The sequence below is a fragment of the Tarenaya hassleriana genome, unplaced genomic scaffold, assembly GCF_000463585.1.
Source record: "Tarenaya hassleriana unplaced genomic scaffold, ASM46358v1 Cleome8, whole genome shotgun sequence".
NCBI lineage: Eukaryota > Viridiplantae > Streptophyta > Magnoliopsida > Brassicales > Cleomaceae > Tarenaya > Tarenaya hassleriana.
In genome coordinates, this window is record NW_010970490.1 from 4,161,932 (window position 1) to 4,175,367 (window position 13,436).

The 13,436-nt window shown below is 37.0% G+C and overlaps 3 protein-coding genes and 1 long non-coding RNA gene across 4 annotated transcripts; all 4 read right to left on the minus strand.

Annotated features, from left to right (window-relative positions):
* Positions 1–5,248: 5,248 nt before the first annotated feature.
* LOC104803128 (uncharacterized protein At3g06530-like) lies at positions 5,249–6,724 on the minus strand. Its single transcript, XM_019201153.1, has 7 exons — positions 6,697–6,724; positions 6,491–6,580; positions 6,253–6,401; positions 6,048–6,130; positions 5,834–5,962; positions 5,390–5,512; positions 5,249–5,290 (listed from the first exon to the last, which is right to left on the minus strand). Coding segments are annotated over exons 1-7 (618 nt in total). The 5' UTR covers positions 6,699–6,724.
* Positions 6,725–6,732: 8 nt separating this feature from the next.
* Positions 6,733–7,815, minus strand: LOC104802947. The gene is made up of 4 exons (XR_770120.1): positions 7,704–7,815; positions 7,443–7,609; positions 7,029–7,199; positions 6,733–6,852 (listed from the first exon to the last, which is right to left on the minus strand). It is a non-coding gene; the product is annotated as an uncharacterized LOC104802947 (long non-coding RNA).
* Positions 7,816–7,878: 63 nt separating this feature from the next.
* On the minus strand, positions 7,879–9,321 carry LOC104803129. The gene is made up of 3 exons (XM_010527005.2): positions 9,061–9,321; positions 8,529–8,701; positions 7,879–8,003 (listed from the first exon to the last, which is right to left on the minus strand). The coding sequence occupies exons 1-3, from the start codon at positions 9,117–9,119 to the stop codon at positions 7,879–7,881; spliced, it is 357 nt and encodes a 118-aa protein (XP_010525307.1). The 5' UTR covers positions 9,120–9,321.
* A 790-nt stretch (positions 9,322–10,111) lies between these two features.
* Positions 10,112–12,160, minus strand: LOC104802948 (auxin efflux carrier component 5). Its single transcript, XM_010526783.2, has 5 exons — positions 11,296–12,160; positions 11,048–11,133; positions 10,732–10,889; positions 10,454–10,530; positions 10,112–10,309 (listed from the first exon to the last, which is right to left on the minus strand). Exons 1-5 carry the CDS (start codon positions 12,057–12,059, stop codon positions 10,237–10,239), a joined length of 1,158 nt encoding a protein of 385 aa, XP_010525085.1. The 5' UTR covers positions 12,060–12,160; the 3' UTR covers positions 10,112–10,236.
* Positions 12,161–13,436: the final 1,276 nt, after the last annotated feature.

Below are 13,436 nucleotides of genomic sequence, written 5' to 3' on the forward strand. Positions count from 1 at the left end.
GAGCGGTAGGCAGCTCCCAGAGACTTCCCCAGTTGTTAGAGAAGAAAGGGAGAGTTCGCATGAGCCGCAGAGAGGTGCCTTGGATGAGAAGAAGAAGCGAGGTACATTCCGCCTCCTCCACGATGCTGTTGTGCATGTCCGAGAAGGAAGACTTACGATGAAGATCGGCGATGAGATAGTTGAATTCAGATTGGATCAGAATCTCAAGCAACCACACTTAGTAGAGTCTTCCTTCTACCTAGATTTGATCAACACCTTGGTCGATGAGGTAAAGGGCGAGTTCAGACCCCTTAGAGACAACCTTGAATGCAGAGCAAGAGAGTATGTACTGCGATTGGGAAGAGGTTCAGAGCATTATTCGGACTTTGGATGCTAGCTTGGAGATTGAACTTGGGGGTTGGAAGTACAGAACCGTTGAGCCATTGTCTTGCTCAGCCCATGAGTTTCCTTGGCTTAGATATATGGAGAACAAAGAGGAATTATCATCTTCTCCAAGCCACCAAGCTCCCATCTCTTCCATACAAGTCAAGCAACCCGATGAGAAGAAGAGCGGGAAAGAGGATTGGAAACGAGACTGCGCCAAAGGTGGAGTTAAAACCCTTACTACAAGGACTTATGTATGAGTTTCTTGGTCCTAACTCTACTTATCCTGTGATTGTAAATGATGCTTTAACTGCTGCGGAACTAGCTGACTTGGTGACATTGCTTAGAGAGCATATGCATGCTTTGGGCTACACGTTAGATGATATTAAAGGTATTAATCAATCTCTCTACATGCATCGCATTCACCTAGAGGATAGTTCTAAGACCTCCATTGAACACCAACATAGGTTGAACCCTGTCATAAAGTACTTAAGAAAAAAGTGTTTAAGTTGTTAGATTCTGGTATCATTTATCTTATTTCTGATAGTGCATGGGTTAGTCCCGTGCAAGTTGTTCCTAAGAAGGGGTATCACGGTCGTAGAGTATGAACATAATGAGTTTATACCTATTAGGACGGTCACGGATTGGCGCATGTGCATTGATTATAGGAAGTTGAACTCGAACACTCGTAAAGACCATTTTCCATTACCCTTCATCGACCAGATCCCTGAGAGATTAGCCTTGCATTCTCACTTCTGCTTTCTAGATGGTTACTCGGGGTTCTTCCAAATCCTCATTCCCTTGTGACCAGGAAAAGACCACATTCACATGCTCATATGACACTTTTGCATATCGTAGGATACCATTCGAATTATGTAACGCACCCGCAACATTCCAGAGATGTATGACTGCCATTTTTCCTGATCTTATTGAGGATGCCTGCGTATCATCTAGACAGAGGGTTCGGTTCTGGTTCAGACAATTGGCTTTTGCAATTTGAGGTAATTTTCTCCCCCTTTTTTTTTTTACCCTTTTTAATATATTTTTATTTCTTGCATTTTAAATAGAAAAATAGTGGAAAAAAATACCGTTTAAATGTTTTAAAATGGGATTCTCTGATCAAAAGAATCTTATTGTTTCCCTCTTACGAAAATGACACTTGTGAAAAAAAAAACTGACCGTTATATAAGGTCTTAAATGGAAATAGTTTTTATTTTTGGTTTTTAACTTTTTGATTTGATAAATTTGTAAATTTAAAAAATTGTGGCTTTTGATTTTTAATTTTTTTTATAAAGTAGATTTCCGTATTTTTAGTAAAACCAAAATTTAAAAAATTTGATTGTCAAATTTTTCATTTTTAAAATTTAAAAATTCCGAAAAATCTCTTCCCATCCAATATCTAAAATATGTTAACACAGAATACCATAGTGATTGCATTTCATTTGTTATGGTTTGATAAAAATTTAGAGAATTCATTATCTGTTTTTTTTTCTTCTTCTTCTAAATCTTTCATATAATTTTGTGACATTTCAACTCTTTGAAACTCTTAGTTATAAAAATAACAAATGTTTAAATGCGAGATTTAGGTAGTAAGTCAAGTTGTTATAATGTCGTGCCACAATAGCGATATATAATTTCAACCCACATAAAACAATTAGTCGATGGGTGTTGTACCTTCCATTGGATTGGCAAAATAATTGAGTCCAACCAACCTCACATTCCAAGCCAAGGGATTCTCAATGTTCAAATTACTTTTCATATTCACGCAATTAGGAATATAACATATTGTGGTTTATACATTATAGAGCAAGTATGTATCATGGTAACAAAAAATAGGGAGATAATTTATTATTTTCTATCTTAAATTATGTAAACATTTTTATATTTCAATTTCTTTATTTTATCACAAAATATTTGGCTTTGAAATGAAATGACAATGCCGTTTTGTTATAAATAAAATATTAAAGTTACAAAATAAAAATTTTGAATATAAAAATTTATTCCATCCACCACATTTAAAAAAAAAAGAGAACGTAATACGGCGCCGTTTTAGGGGCTTAAGCTTAGGGTTGGACATTTAAACCCGTTACTCGCGAGTAAGCAGGTACTCGGTCTCGTGGGTACCTGAAAAACGGGTACTCGGCACCTAACGAAGATGAAAACGAGTATTAAAAACTAGAATACCCGTCATACGGGTATGGGTTCGGGTTTTATATATTGAAACAACGGGTACCCGCGGGTACCCGCATATATATTAAAATTATAAAATTAACCTTATATTTTTAATATAATTTCTAAAATACTTAGTTTATTTTTACTTTACTTTAGGATTATATATTGGATTTTCAAGTTTTGATAGATTCAATTTCTTATCGCTTATGCGCCTCCACCGCCTAGGCGCGCCCCAGGCGCGCTTTTTTAAACTAAGTGAGGATGTCATGGAGATGTTTATGGATGACTTTTCCGTCCATTGACCCTACTCTCGTTTGTATCTAACGAATTTGCATCGAGTGTTAGACAGGTGTAGGGCTGAACATTTAAACCCGTTACCCGCAGGTAAGTGGGTACCCGGTCTCGTGGGTACCCGAAAAACGGGTACTCGACATCTAACGAAGACGAAAACGAGTATTAAAAACTAGAATACCCGTCATACGGGTACGGGTTCGGGTTTTATATATTGAAATAACGGGTACCCGTGGGTACCCGTATATATATTAAAATTACAAAATTAACCTTATATTTTTAATATAATTTCTAAAATACTTAGGTTATTTTTACTTTTAGGATTATATATTAGATTTTCAAATTTTGATAGATTCAACTTCAAATTATTGTGTATATTTTAAAATATTTCTAGGATTCTATGCATATTATTATATTTTAAGAATTTTTAGACTTAAAAATATATTTTTGGAATAAAATATATATATTTTTATTGATTATTTGGTTTAATTTTATATTGTTTAGTATTTTTATACGGGTACTCGCGGGTACCCGTTTTTTAGTTATGGGTATCTGTTGGACGGGTACCCGGATGTTATGAGATAGAGACAGAGATAGCATTTCTCTGAAACCCGTGAAAACGAAAACGAAGATGGGAATCTCCAAAAACGCGGGTACCTGACCTGTGCCCAGCCCTAGACAGGTGCATTGAGGCGAACTTGATGTTTAATTGGGAGAAATACCATTTTATGGTTCAAGAGGGCATATTGTTGGGTCACAAGATATCAAACAGAGGAATTGAGTGGTATTTTGTCCCAATTAAGCATCAAGTTCGCCTCAACGCACCTGTCTAACACTTGATGCAAATTAGTTAGACACAAACGAAAGTAGGGTCAATGGACGGAAAAGTCATCCATAAACACCTCCATGACATCCTCAATAAGATCAGAAAAAATGGTAGTCATACATCTTTGGAATGTCGCAGGTGCGTTACATAATCCGAATGGCATCCTATGATATGCAAAAGTGCCATATGGGTATATGAATGTGGTCATTTCATGGTCGCTAGGGTGAATGGGGATTTGGAAGAACCCGAGTAACCATCTATAAAGTAGAAGTAGGAATGCAAGAATAATCTCTCAAACATCTGATCGATGAAGGTTAATGAAAAATGGTCTTTACGGGTGTTCGAGTTCAACTTCCTATAATCAATGCACATGCGTCAACCCGTGATCGTTCTATTAGGTATCAACTCATTATGTTCATTCTTTACGATCGTGATACCCCCTTCTTAGGAACAATTTGCACGGAACTAACCCACGCACTATCAGAAATCGGGTAAATGATACTTACATCTAACAACTTAAACACTTCTATCTTAACTACTTCCTTCATGACAGAGTTCAATCTACGTTGATACTCAATGAAGGTCTTAGAACTATCCTCTAGGTGAATGCGATACATGCAGAGAGATAGACTAATGCCTTTAATGTCGTCTAACGTATAGCCCAAAGCATGCCTATACTCTCTAAGCAATGTCACCAAGTCAGCTAGTTTCGCAGCAGTCAAAACATCATTCACAATCACAGGATAAGTAGAGTTAGGACCCATGCTTATGTTTTGTTTTTGCTTTCAAACTCTTGCAATGAATGGATTTTGTGTTTCATGCTTATCTCTCTCTTCTCCCTCTTGATTGAATCTCTTAGGAAACTTAGGGTTCATGATTTGGGTGAGGTCTTTGTATGAGTTTGATTGATAGAAGTTGATGAATGGTATTTAATGCTTCCCATATGGTGAAAACCTTGTGGGTAGATCTTAGAGTTATGATTCACATAGAAACATGGTGACTTGACTCATTGGCTCATTCATTCAACGGGTTGTGGTTGAATGTGAAGAAATTCGGTTTAACTCAACCTAGGATTATGACAAAGGTACTTAATGCATTTGGGATTTCATTCTAAGCCACAAAAGTGGATAGAGTGGCCTCTTGGATAGCGGGAATTCGACTCGAGAGAGTCGAATCCGATTTTAGCCTTTAAATCCCTCACTTTATAACAAATATGATTTAAGTCCAATATCATTTACGGCATCCTTGCATGATTGGTGACTCCCGAATCCCATAACCTTCCCATTTGATTTTCTCTTCCACGCCTTTGGATTATTTTGCTTCCTTTTATTGCATTTAGTTACCTGTAAATCCAAAACCACAAAACCAATTTCCATTTTTATTTTTACCTTTTTTCTAGTTTTAGTCGATTCCTAACTTAACCCCATTAGTCCCTGTGATCGACCCCGATACTAAATCATCCGTATACTTGTGGATGTTGTGTTTCGAGTTATAAATTTAAAACTCATCACGCAAGTGATCAAGCCTAAACCTTATTAACATCCTACCAGAATAACGATGGAAATGGCAACTTTTACCACTTAGCTGAGATATTTATTAGAGGATACAACATAATCCAATATCATTCAGTGGATAAACCTATAGAGAACAATGCAATGAATCATTCTTAAAAAAATAATAAAAATAAGAACAGAAATCTAGGTCACCTGACATGAGAATGCTTGAGCATCGCTTTACCAAATGAAGCACTGTTTCGCTAATTGTATCACACAACTGATCCAAAGACAGGGCAGCCTGAACAACAGTCAGATCATCATCCCAAAGCTGCCGCAATATGGTATCCCGAACTGTCACAATGCTCTGGGCAGAGGGCGTAAACAAGAAAGAAATGAAATACCAATGAAAACTCTAATTTCATCAAAAATTACTACCGGATCCTATCGAAGTCATAGCAGAGATAAGATATTATTGAGGAGTGCAAAGTATAGAGACAAGTAATCCTCAAAATAATTAGGCCACCATACCTCTGCATTAGCACCATCAACCTTGATAACACCATTAAGACTAGAGAGCGCGGCACGGCGAATGGCGGCATGAGGTGTGTGACAAAAGCATTAGGCTTGAATAGGAAGATACTAAAAAAGAAAATATGAGTTTATGGTCGGTTGCAGGTGATGGTACCTTGGGATGATGGAGCTTGAACCATAACTTTGATTCCAAGAATGACTGGGACATATTTGAATTCCCATTCAACATATGAGACAACATCTCTAGCTTTATGCCCTCTTTCCTCGATTTAACATCACTATCCTGCAAGAAGAATAGGATGACGCAGACAAACCAAAAAACTGAAAACTTCTGTGGGAAATAAGTCATAGAAGATTGGTCCACAAACCTCCATAAACTTGCAAACTGCCATGCGAAGTTCAGTGGGATAGTTCTTGCTAATAACAACCAAAATTTTCTTGGCCCAGCTTCCTGCAATACAATTGCAACTCTGACAGTAAGCTATAGCAAGGGCACTGAGGGTATGAATCCTGAAAATGAGTAACTTCTAAAACTACGGGAACGGGATATATGGTATCAATTTCATAACTTACTAGACGCAGTTGAGGCAAAATCACTACCCTTCTTGTATGACGTCATGCACAAAGAAAAAACCTTTGAGATAAAATGATCTACCAAACTGCTTATCGGAACCGTATCTATGATTGAAGTTAAAGCTTGGCAACATCGATCATCAGAGGAACTGCAACATAATGAGAATAAGTTTAAATAACGAATAGTAAAATGGATATATCGACTGGAGTGATTAAGCAAACCGAGTCATTTATGCACCTTTGAAGAAAAAAAGAATCCAATAGCACTGCCAGGAATGCATTGATGTTGAACTCTTTCGACAAACTCAAAAGAACATCAGATATACCCCTAAGACAGTAAGCGATTGAAAATAGCATTAGAAAAAAAAAAGGACCAACCCAATTCGTATCCCCATTCAGTGGGGGTGTTGGGGAAGGGAATATACTAGGTCACCTTACCCTTACATTTTTAATATAGAGAGATGGATTCGAACTCGCGTCTCGCGACCTCAGACCCCACGGTAAATGGTTTTATCGCTGAGCCAAGTCGACCTTCAAGGACTACCTTATTTCCTTTAAAAGATTCAAAGCCTTCTTTGGGATGACGTCAACAGATTGCAACTGTGAATGATTCAAGGAAGCTAGTCAGTGCCAAAAAAGAACAAAGTAATAAAGGGAAACAGTATCCAAAAGGTGCAAGTTGTAAGCTCAATTCCTGCTTAAGCAACTCAAGCATAGATGTCTACTCTCCAATGAAACTTCGTGATCATTAAAATTTAGAATGCAAATTCAATTACCTGAACAAAATTAATTAACGCCGTGAATGACAACCGAAGCCATTGAGGATCAGAGGAATCTTTAGCATGTTCATATGCTATCTCAGAGATGGACTATATAAAGCGTGTGACAAGATTATGGTTCAGCATGGATTTGTTGGCCAGTAGGCCAGCAATCATCAAAGCACCAGCCTAATAACAACAAAAGTGCCAAAAAGCACATCAAAAGAATAACCCAATTTCCTTGAAGAAATTACAGAATAATAATGCATTCCTTAAGATTCTGAATCTTGGGAGCAATATATCGAACTCAAGGAAAAGATTAAATATGCAGCCTATTTCCATGATACTTTAATAGATTTATCTCATTACAATCACTACATGACTGTACATTTATTATAAGCATCAAACCGAAGATTTGGCTCCACGACTAACCTGGTGATCTGAACCATCTCTCACACCAGGTTGAAAACCAGAGTCCACAAATGGCAGAATCCGCATCACGATATCACAGCCGTGACAGAACCTAAAACCCCGACAATAACGGCCGTGCATAAGCAGACAACGGGTTTCGAAGGTTGATATTTCTTAGTCCGAGATGTCTAGCAAGCAGGCAGCAGCCGCATAAGCTGTTCGGTTCAATACGAAGAACCAAAACCACATGGGATAAAAGCAATGCAATTAGCTGCCACTTACATATTCACACAAGGCTTCCAGAACCTGCATATCACGGACACGTTGCTGAACTGTAACCGATCTAGGAGGTGGAGCACCAGAAGTTTTCACACCATCTAGAAACTTCCACTTGTTATTCTTGTAATGCAAACGATAAATGGGATTTACAAACTTATTGAATCAACGAAGGCCTTAACTACAAGAAGAAATGAACCAGGCTCTCACCTAGTCTTGAGCAGCTAAACAATCCGCACAAATGCATGTGTGTCATGGTATGGCAGAGCACATAATACCAAATCCTCTGAATTGTATACATGAATCCTGAAAATCAAACAGTTACCACAATTTGGTGAAGGATTCTAAAGTAATATGAAGGTAAAGAAACATGTAAACAGATTCATCCTCAACATCTAAAAATAATGAGACAGGTCACAGGGGACAAAGCGAAACATACTTGTATCTCCGTATTAAGTACTCAAGTGTTTCCAAGGAAGCGCGAAACTGAAGAAAACCCGAGAGTAATCGTAGGAACGAACTGATTGATGCATCAATTCGATCATTTTCTTCCCTACCCATCAGTTCTCTATCCAAATCTCTGCTCTTATGACTAAACAAATCGTTCTTGTAATTCTGAAACCTTTCATCGATTCTTACAAGCGATTCTAGACCTGAATTGACAAAAAAAAAACAGAAACTCAATTGGATGAATTTCGAACAAATACAATTTTCATCTATATTATCGTTGTTCATTCTGCAACACAAAAGGAAAGGCTACACGAATCTTGTTCGCACAATTCCATATACTTCCCAAGAAAAAAACAAAACAAGAACAAAAACCCAGCAAACCTCCAAGCCCGAGATTGTAAATGGTCTCGATATCGATATCAGCAGCTGCTTTAGGGCTGAAAAGAATTGAAGGGCGAGTGAATGGTCTCTTAATGGGCTCCGTATCAGCTTGCACCAGCGATTTGATGGCCTGTAACTGCGACATGATTGAACTCGCCATTGTTGTTCTCCGCCTGCAAAGTAGTAAGAAGAAAAGGGTCATTACTCGATAATACAGAATCAAATTCCACAACAAGCAGAAACAGATCTTGAACTCGGAACGGGAGCTTGAAAAGAACTAGTCTTCAAGACGATTAGCAACCAACATATGAATCCAAAGGAATTTCAAAACTCCAAACAGTGAATAAGGCACAAAACAAGAACCGAAGATCCAGAAAAAATTCTCCGACTGGCCCAAAAAAAAAAGGGTTTTAGCTTTGGATATTGTAGATTGAGAAAACCAAAGCAGCAAACGAAAGGGGCTACAAATTTTCCTCGAATTTAACTCTATCCTAAACCCTAACCGCCAATCCCTAAACGGGCGTGCACCTACAGATGGAGGGTGGCGGTATCGCCACCGGTCGAGTCACAAGATCCAAAGTGCAAATGCATCCCTTTTTGGTCAAATCGATTCGTGAGCCTCTGCCCTGTTTTTCTACTTTTTCAAGACCCGGCCCCCGTTTCTAGCCTCTCTTCCTGGTCGGCCAGCCGGAAATCCCACGGGCACCCAAGTTCTCGCCAGTACCCGGAACTCGGGTACCGGCCATGACGAGAGCCAAACGATTGAAATCTTGAGAAGAAGAAGAAGAAGAGAAGTTACCGGCGACAGTGATGGAAGCAGACTGTCGAACCAGAGAAGGTGGTGCGTCAACGAAGCGAGAAGATGGCCAAAAGGGATATTCCTCCAAGTGCGGCGACGAGTGCCGTAAAGACGGCGAGTTTTTTTTTTTTTTTTTTCATGTCGTGACCATATTTCGTCCGAACCTTTTTTGTCGCCCTGGTCTCATCATTTTTTGTGACCGTTGGAAAAACACATTACAACTTTTTATTTTAAATCAACTTTTGGATTTTAAACCAAATAAAATATATTCTTTCAAAAAAATCAAATCTCACATCTGATATCCGAATTTTGGATTTTTTTTCTTGTAATAATTATTAATTTAAGTATATTTAGCTGATAATTGTTATTCATTCAACAGAATGAATTCAAATGAGATCATATTTATTCTAATTAAAAACGTACCTTCTTAAATTATAGACAAATAAATTTATAGTTAAGGTGAACATGATTTGTGTTACAAAATAAATTTGGTGATCAAACCAACATTATTTTTATACAAAACAAAATTTTAAAAAAAATCGTCAAAATTAATTGTTCATTGATTTTTTTTATTAGTCAAATGTATTATTTTATATATTCTTCCTTATTTTCGGTTGTGTTTGTTGTAAATAAATCATATTCTTGATAAAAATAAGTAAATACCATGGAATCTACTTATGAACTAGTCGAAACTACAATATTATATAGAGAGATAGATAAAAGGTGTGGTAAATAAAATTTTAGAAAAATATATACACACACACACACACAAAACTCGAGTGAATCATTCCTTTTAATTAGGTTTATGACAAGAATTGAGCATATGATATAATTAAATATAATTATGATGGGATTAGAACAAAATGAATTACAAACACTTGCCCAACAGAAGATCATTAACTAATTGAATCAACGTACGAACTCGAGAGCTGCGTAGTAACCGATGAGCACAGGAAGAGATACCAACATTCCGAATATGACTCTGCAAATCACACATATACATATACACGAAGAATTATATTATAATAAAAAAGGTTAATTATGCAAATAAAAAAGATTATTAAATCGACGATATTCTTTTTGAAAGAATATGAAAAAGTTTTTTTTTTTTTTTGTCGGGACGTACGCTGTGCTTAGGACGTCCGCATGCAATCCATATTCCTTTGCGAAGACAAACGAAGTGATGGATTGTGGTAAAGCCGCCTGCATCATGTAATCATATCACCAATCATTAATCAAACCCAAATTCAGAAAAAGATTATTATCGGATCATTTTTAAATATTATCACGGGAATGTTGCGACAAACTTATATATCGGACCAAAAGTCGGTCTAAAAAGAATTATTAATAATATGATTTTAGTGATCCAAATTAAGATATATATATATATATATTATGAAGAACCTGAATAATGGCGACACGTAGGACATCGCCATGGAGGCCAACGACGATGGAACCAATGGCCATGGCCGCTGGTCCAGCGACGAATTTCAACACCATTCCTATGACAGTCAAGCTTGCTCCACATGCTATCACTTTCTTTTGAAGAGCCATGGAAATGCCTGCGTTCACGGCCATGCAATAAAAAAAACACACACGTTAGATAAGTGATTTTTTGCCCTTTTTTATATGCTTTTTGATGAAATTTGTGGTTATTAAAAAAATCACTATTAATTTGATCTATAATGTTAAAGATGAATATATGTATATGTATACGTACCCATATTGAACATGGCAGTTCCTGTTCCTGCTTTGGACATTATCGAAATGGAGCCCTCCACTATGCCGGGCATTTGTATATGCCATCTGCTTCCACCAATTAATTAATTAAAAAAAGATTAATTTAGTCAATCTTATTGATTATTAATTTAATATAAAATAATAAAATATAACCATGCCCTTAACGTCTGTTGAAATCTATACATCTGGAATATAACCAAAACCTTTTGGACCGACATGATTACGTACCTGTTAGATATAAAAGCCCATGCGATGCCAATAACACAAGAATAGCAATTAGGGTTAGTGGCGAGCTTCAACCACACAACCTTCATGACCGTACGGAACGATTTCTCCTCCATCTTCGTCACAACCCTTTCACCTCCCCTACCTTCCACGTCCACCACCTCACCATCGCCCTCGAGCCCTGACCTTCTAAACTCCAATACGAACAACAAGAACGTTAACCAGACAATGGCCTGAAACACCGAGTTCTGAACAACGAGATCAACCGCCTGCTTTCCGTACATAGCCCTAGCCAAGGGCACGCCCACCACGAGAGAATTCGTGAGCGTGCACAGAGAAAAGCTCGTGATTGACCAGCAGTAACTCCCTTTGCTGCTGAACTTCGCCCAAAACCCTAGGACCGCCATGACTAGGAGCTTGGAGAGGGCGTCAGCCGCCATGAAAGGGTAGTTCATGTTGAAAGGGTCGACGTGGGCAGTGAACTCGATGGTGAAGAGGGGGAGAGTGAAGTAGCAGACCAGCCTGTTAATGGCGTCGCACTGGTCGTGACTGAATATCTTCCACCATTTCACCGATCCATAGCCTAAGATTAGGGCAACGTAGAGAGGGAACATCGCCTCGACCACTTTGTAAACATCTTCCCAACCTATCATCTTCTTGCTGCAAGAGGAATGAAGCAAAATGTTTTGGAGGGATATGCGTGTGCAACATACACACACACACACACCCCTATATATATACATACATACATATATACATACGTGCATACATACATATATAAGCTAAACAAGGTTTTATCACTTATTTTACAAGCACTTAATCAACACTAAAACCGTGTTTTGCCGACCCTGTTGTGCAAATGGCCGGTTATATGAGTATATGTCATATGGCATAAAATTGCAGATTATATTCCCATGAAAAAAAGAGAAGTGGTTACACACACGCATTTCGCGTATATATCTAAATTATAAAAAAAATACGAGCGCAATTTTCAGCCACTAATTTAATTATAATATATAGTTAAAAGTTTGATAATATGTAACTGACTGGACTGTCGCTTGTGCATATGATTCTATTTCCATTTGCTTCATTCATTTCGGTGTGAATTGTCTCTGACGTAACCATGCATGCTTTTAAGTGGCCTAGAAGTATCGACTTAAATACATTCACTAATGTATTTTATATACACGATTTTGTTTTTGTCCTTATTCAATGATATATATAATAATATATATTATCATAATATTGTTGCATAGAGGATTCAACGTTTATTCCACTCAACCTCATAACCAATATATTTAAAATCGTTTTTATTTTTGTTTATAACGCAATTTTTGTGGAGGTATATACTTAGCCCTACAACTATTGTTACTTTAAATATAAACTAGTCCCCTATGTAATAACCCTATACGTGGGAACAAAAATTAATGCCAGAAATGCCATTTGGGGAGTTGCCACATCTAGGAAGTAATTTCCCAAATTTTGTTACATTTTTGTTTGATTATTTTAAGATTTGATTTTATTTTTTTTATAAAAATTATATCCATTTATTCATATATCGCCTTTTCAGCATACAAATTTGACTTTTACTTAAAAAAAATTAGTTTATAATATTTCAGGTATAGTAACAGAAATTTAGGTATGGTAACCGAAATGCCCGAGGACACATCCACTAGAAGACCGATGGATTCATTTATATTTATATTTTATTATATGGACGAGATTTTTCCGCTTATTTATGCTATTATACGTAAGTGCATGCAATAATCTATCATACAGTATTATATGCGTACGAATAAATGTGCATGTTACGTGTGGTTACGCATATCATGTAAAAGCTAGCCTTTGCTGCTACCGAATAGATTTTGTGCCCTACGCCTAGCGACAGCTTATCATTTTATTTCTGCATCTAAATCCAGACATGAGAAAATGAAAGTACACGAAAGAATATGTATATATATACACGCATATATATATATGTGTGTGTGTGGATATGTGTAACAACATCAAAGAACATGATATGAATTTCTATATATAACGATATAGAGTCTCGATTCGGCTAAAACCATCTTATATATAGTATAATAGGGTGTTTATAATTAAAGAAACCCATTAAATTGGTACGTGACATCAACTTGCTGAAT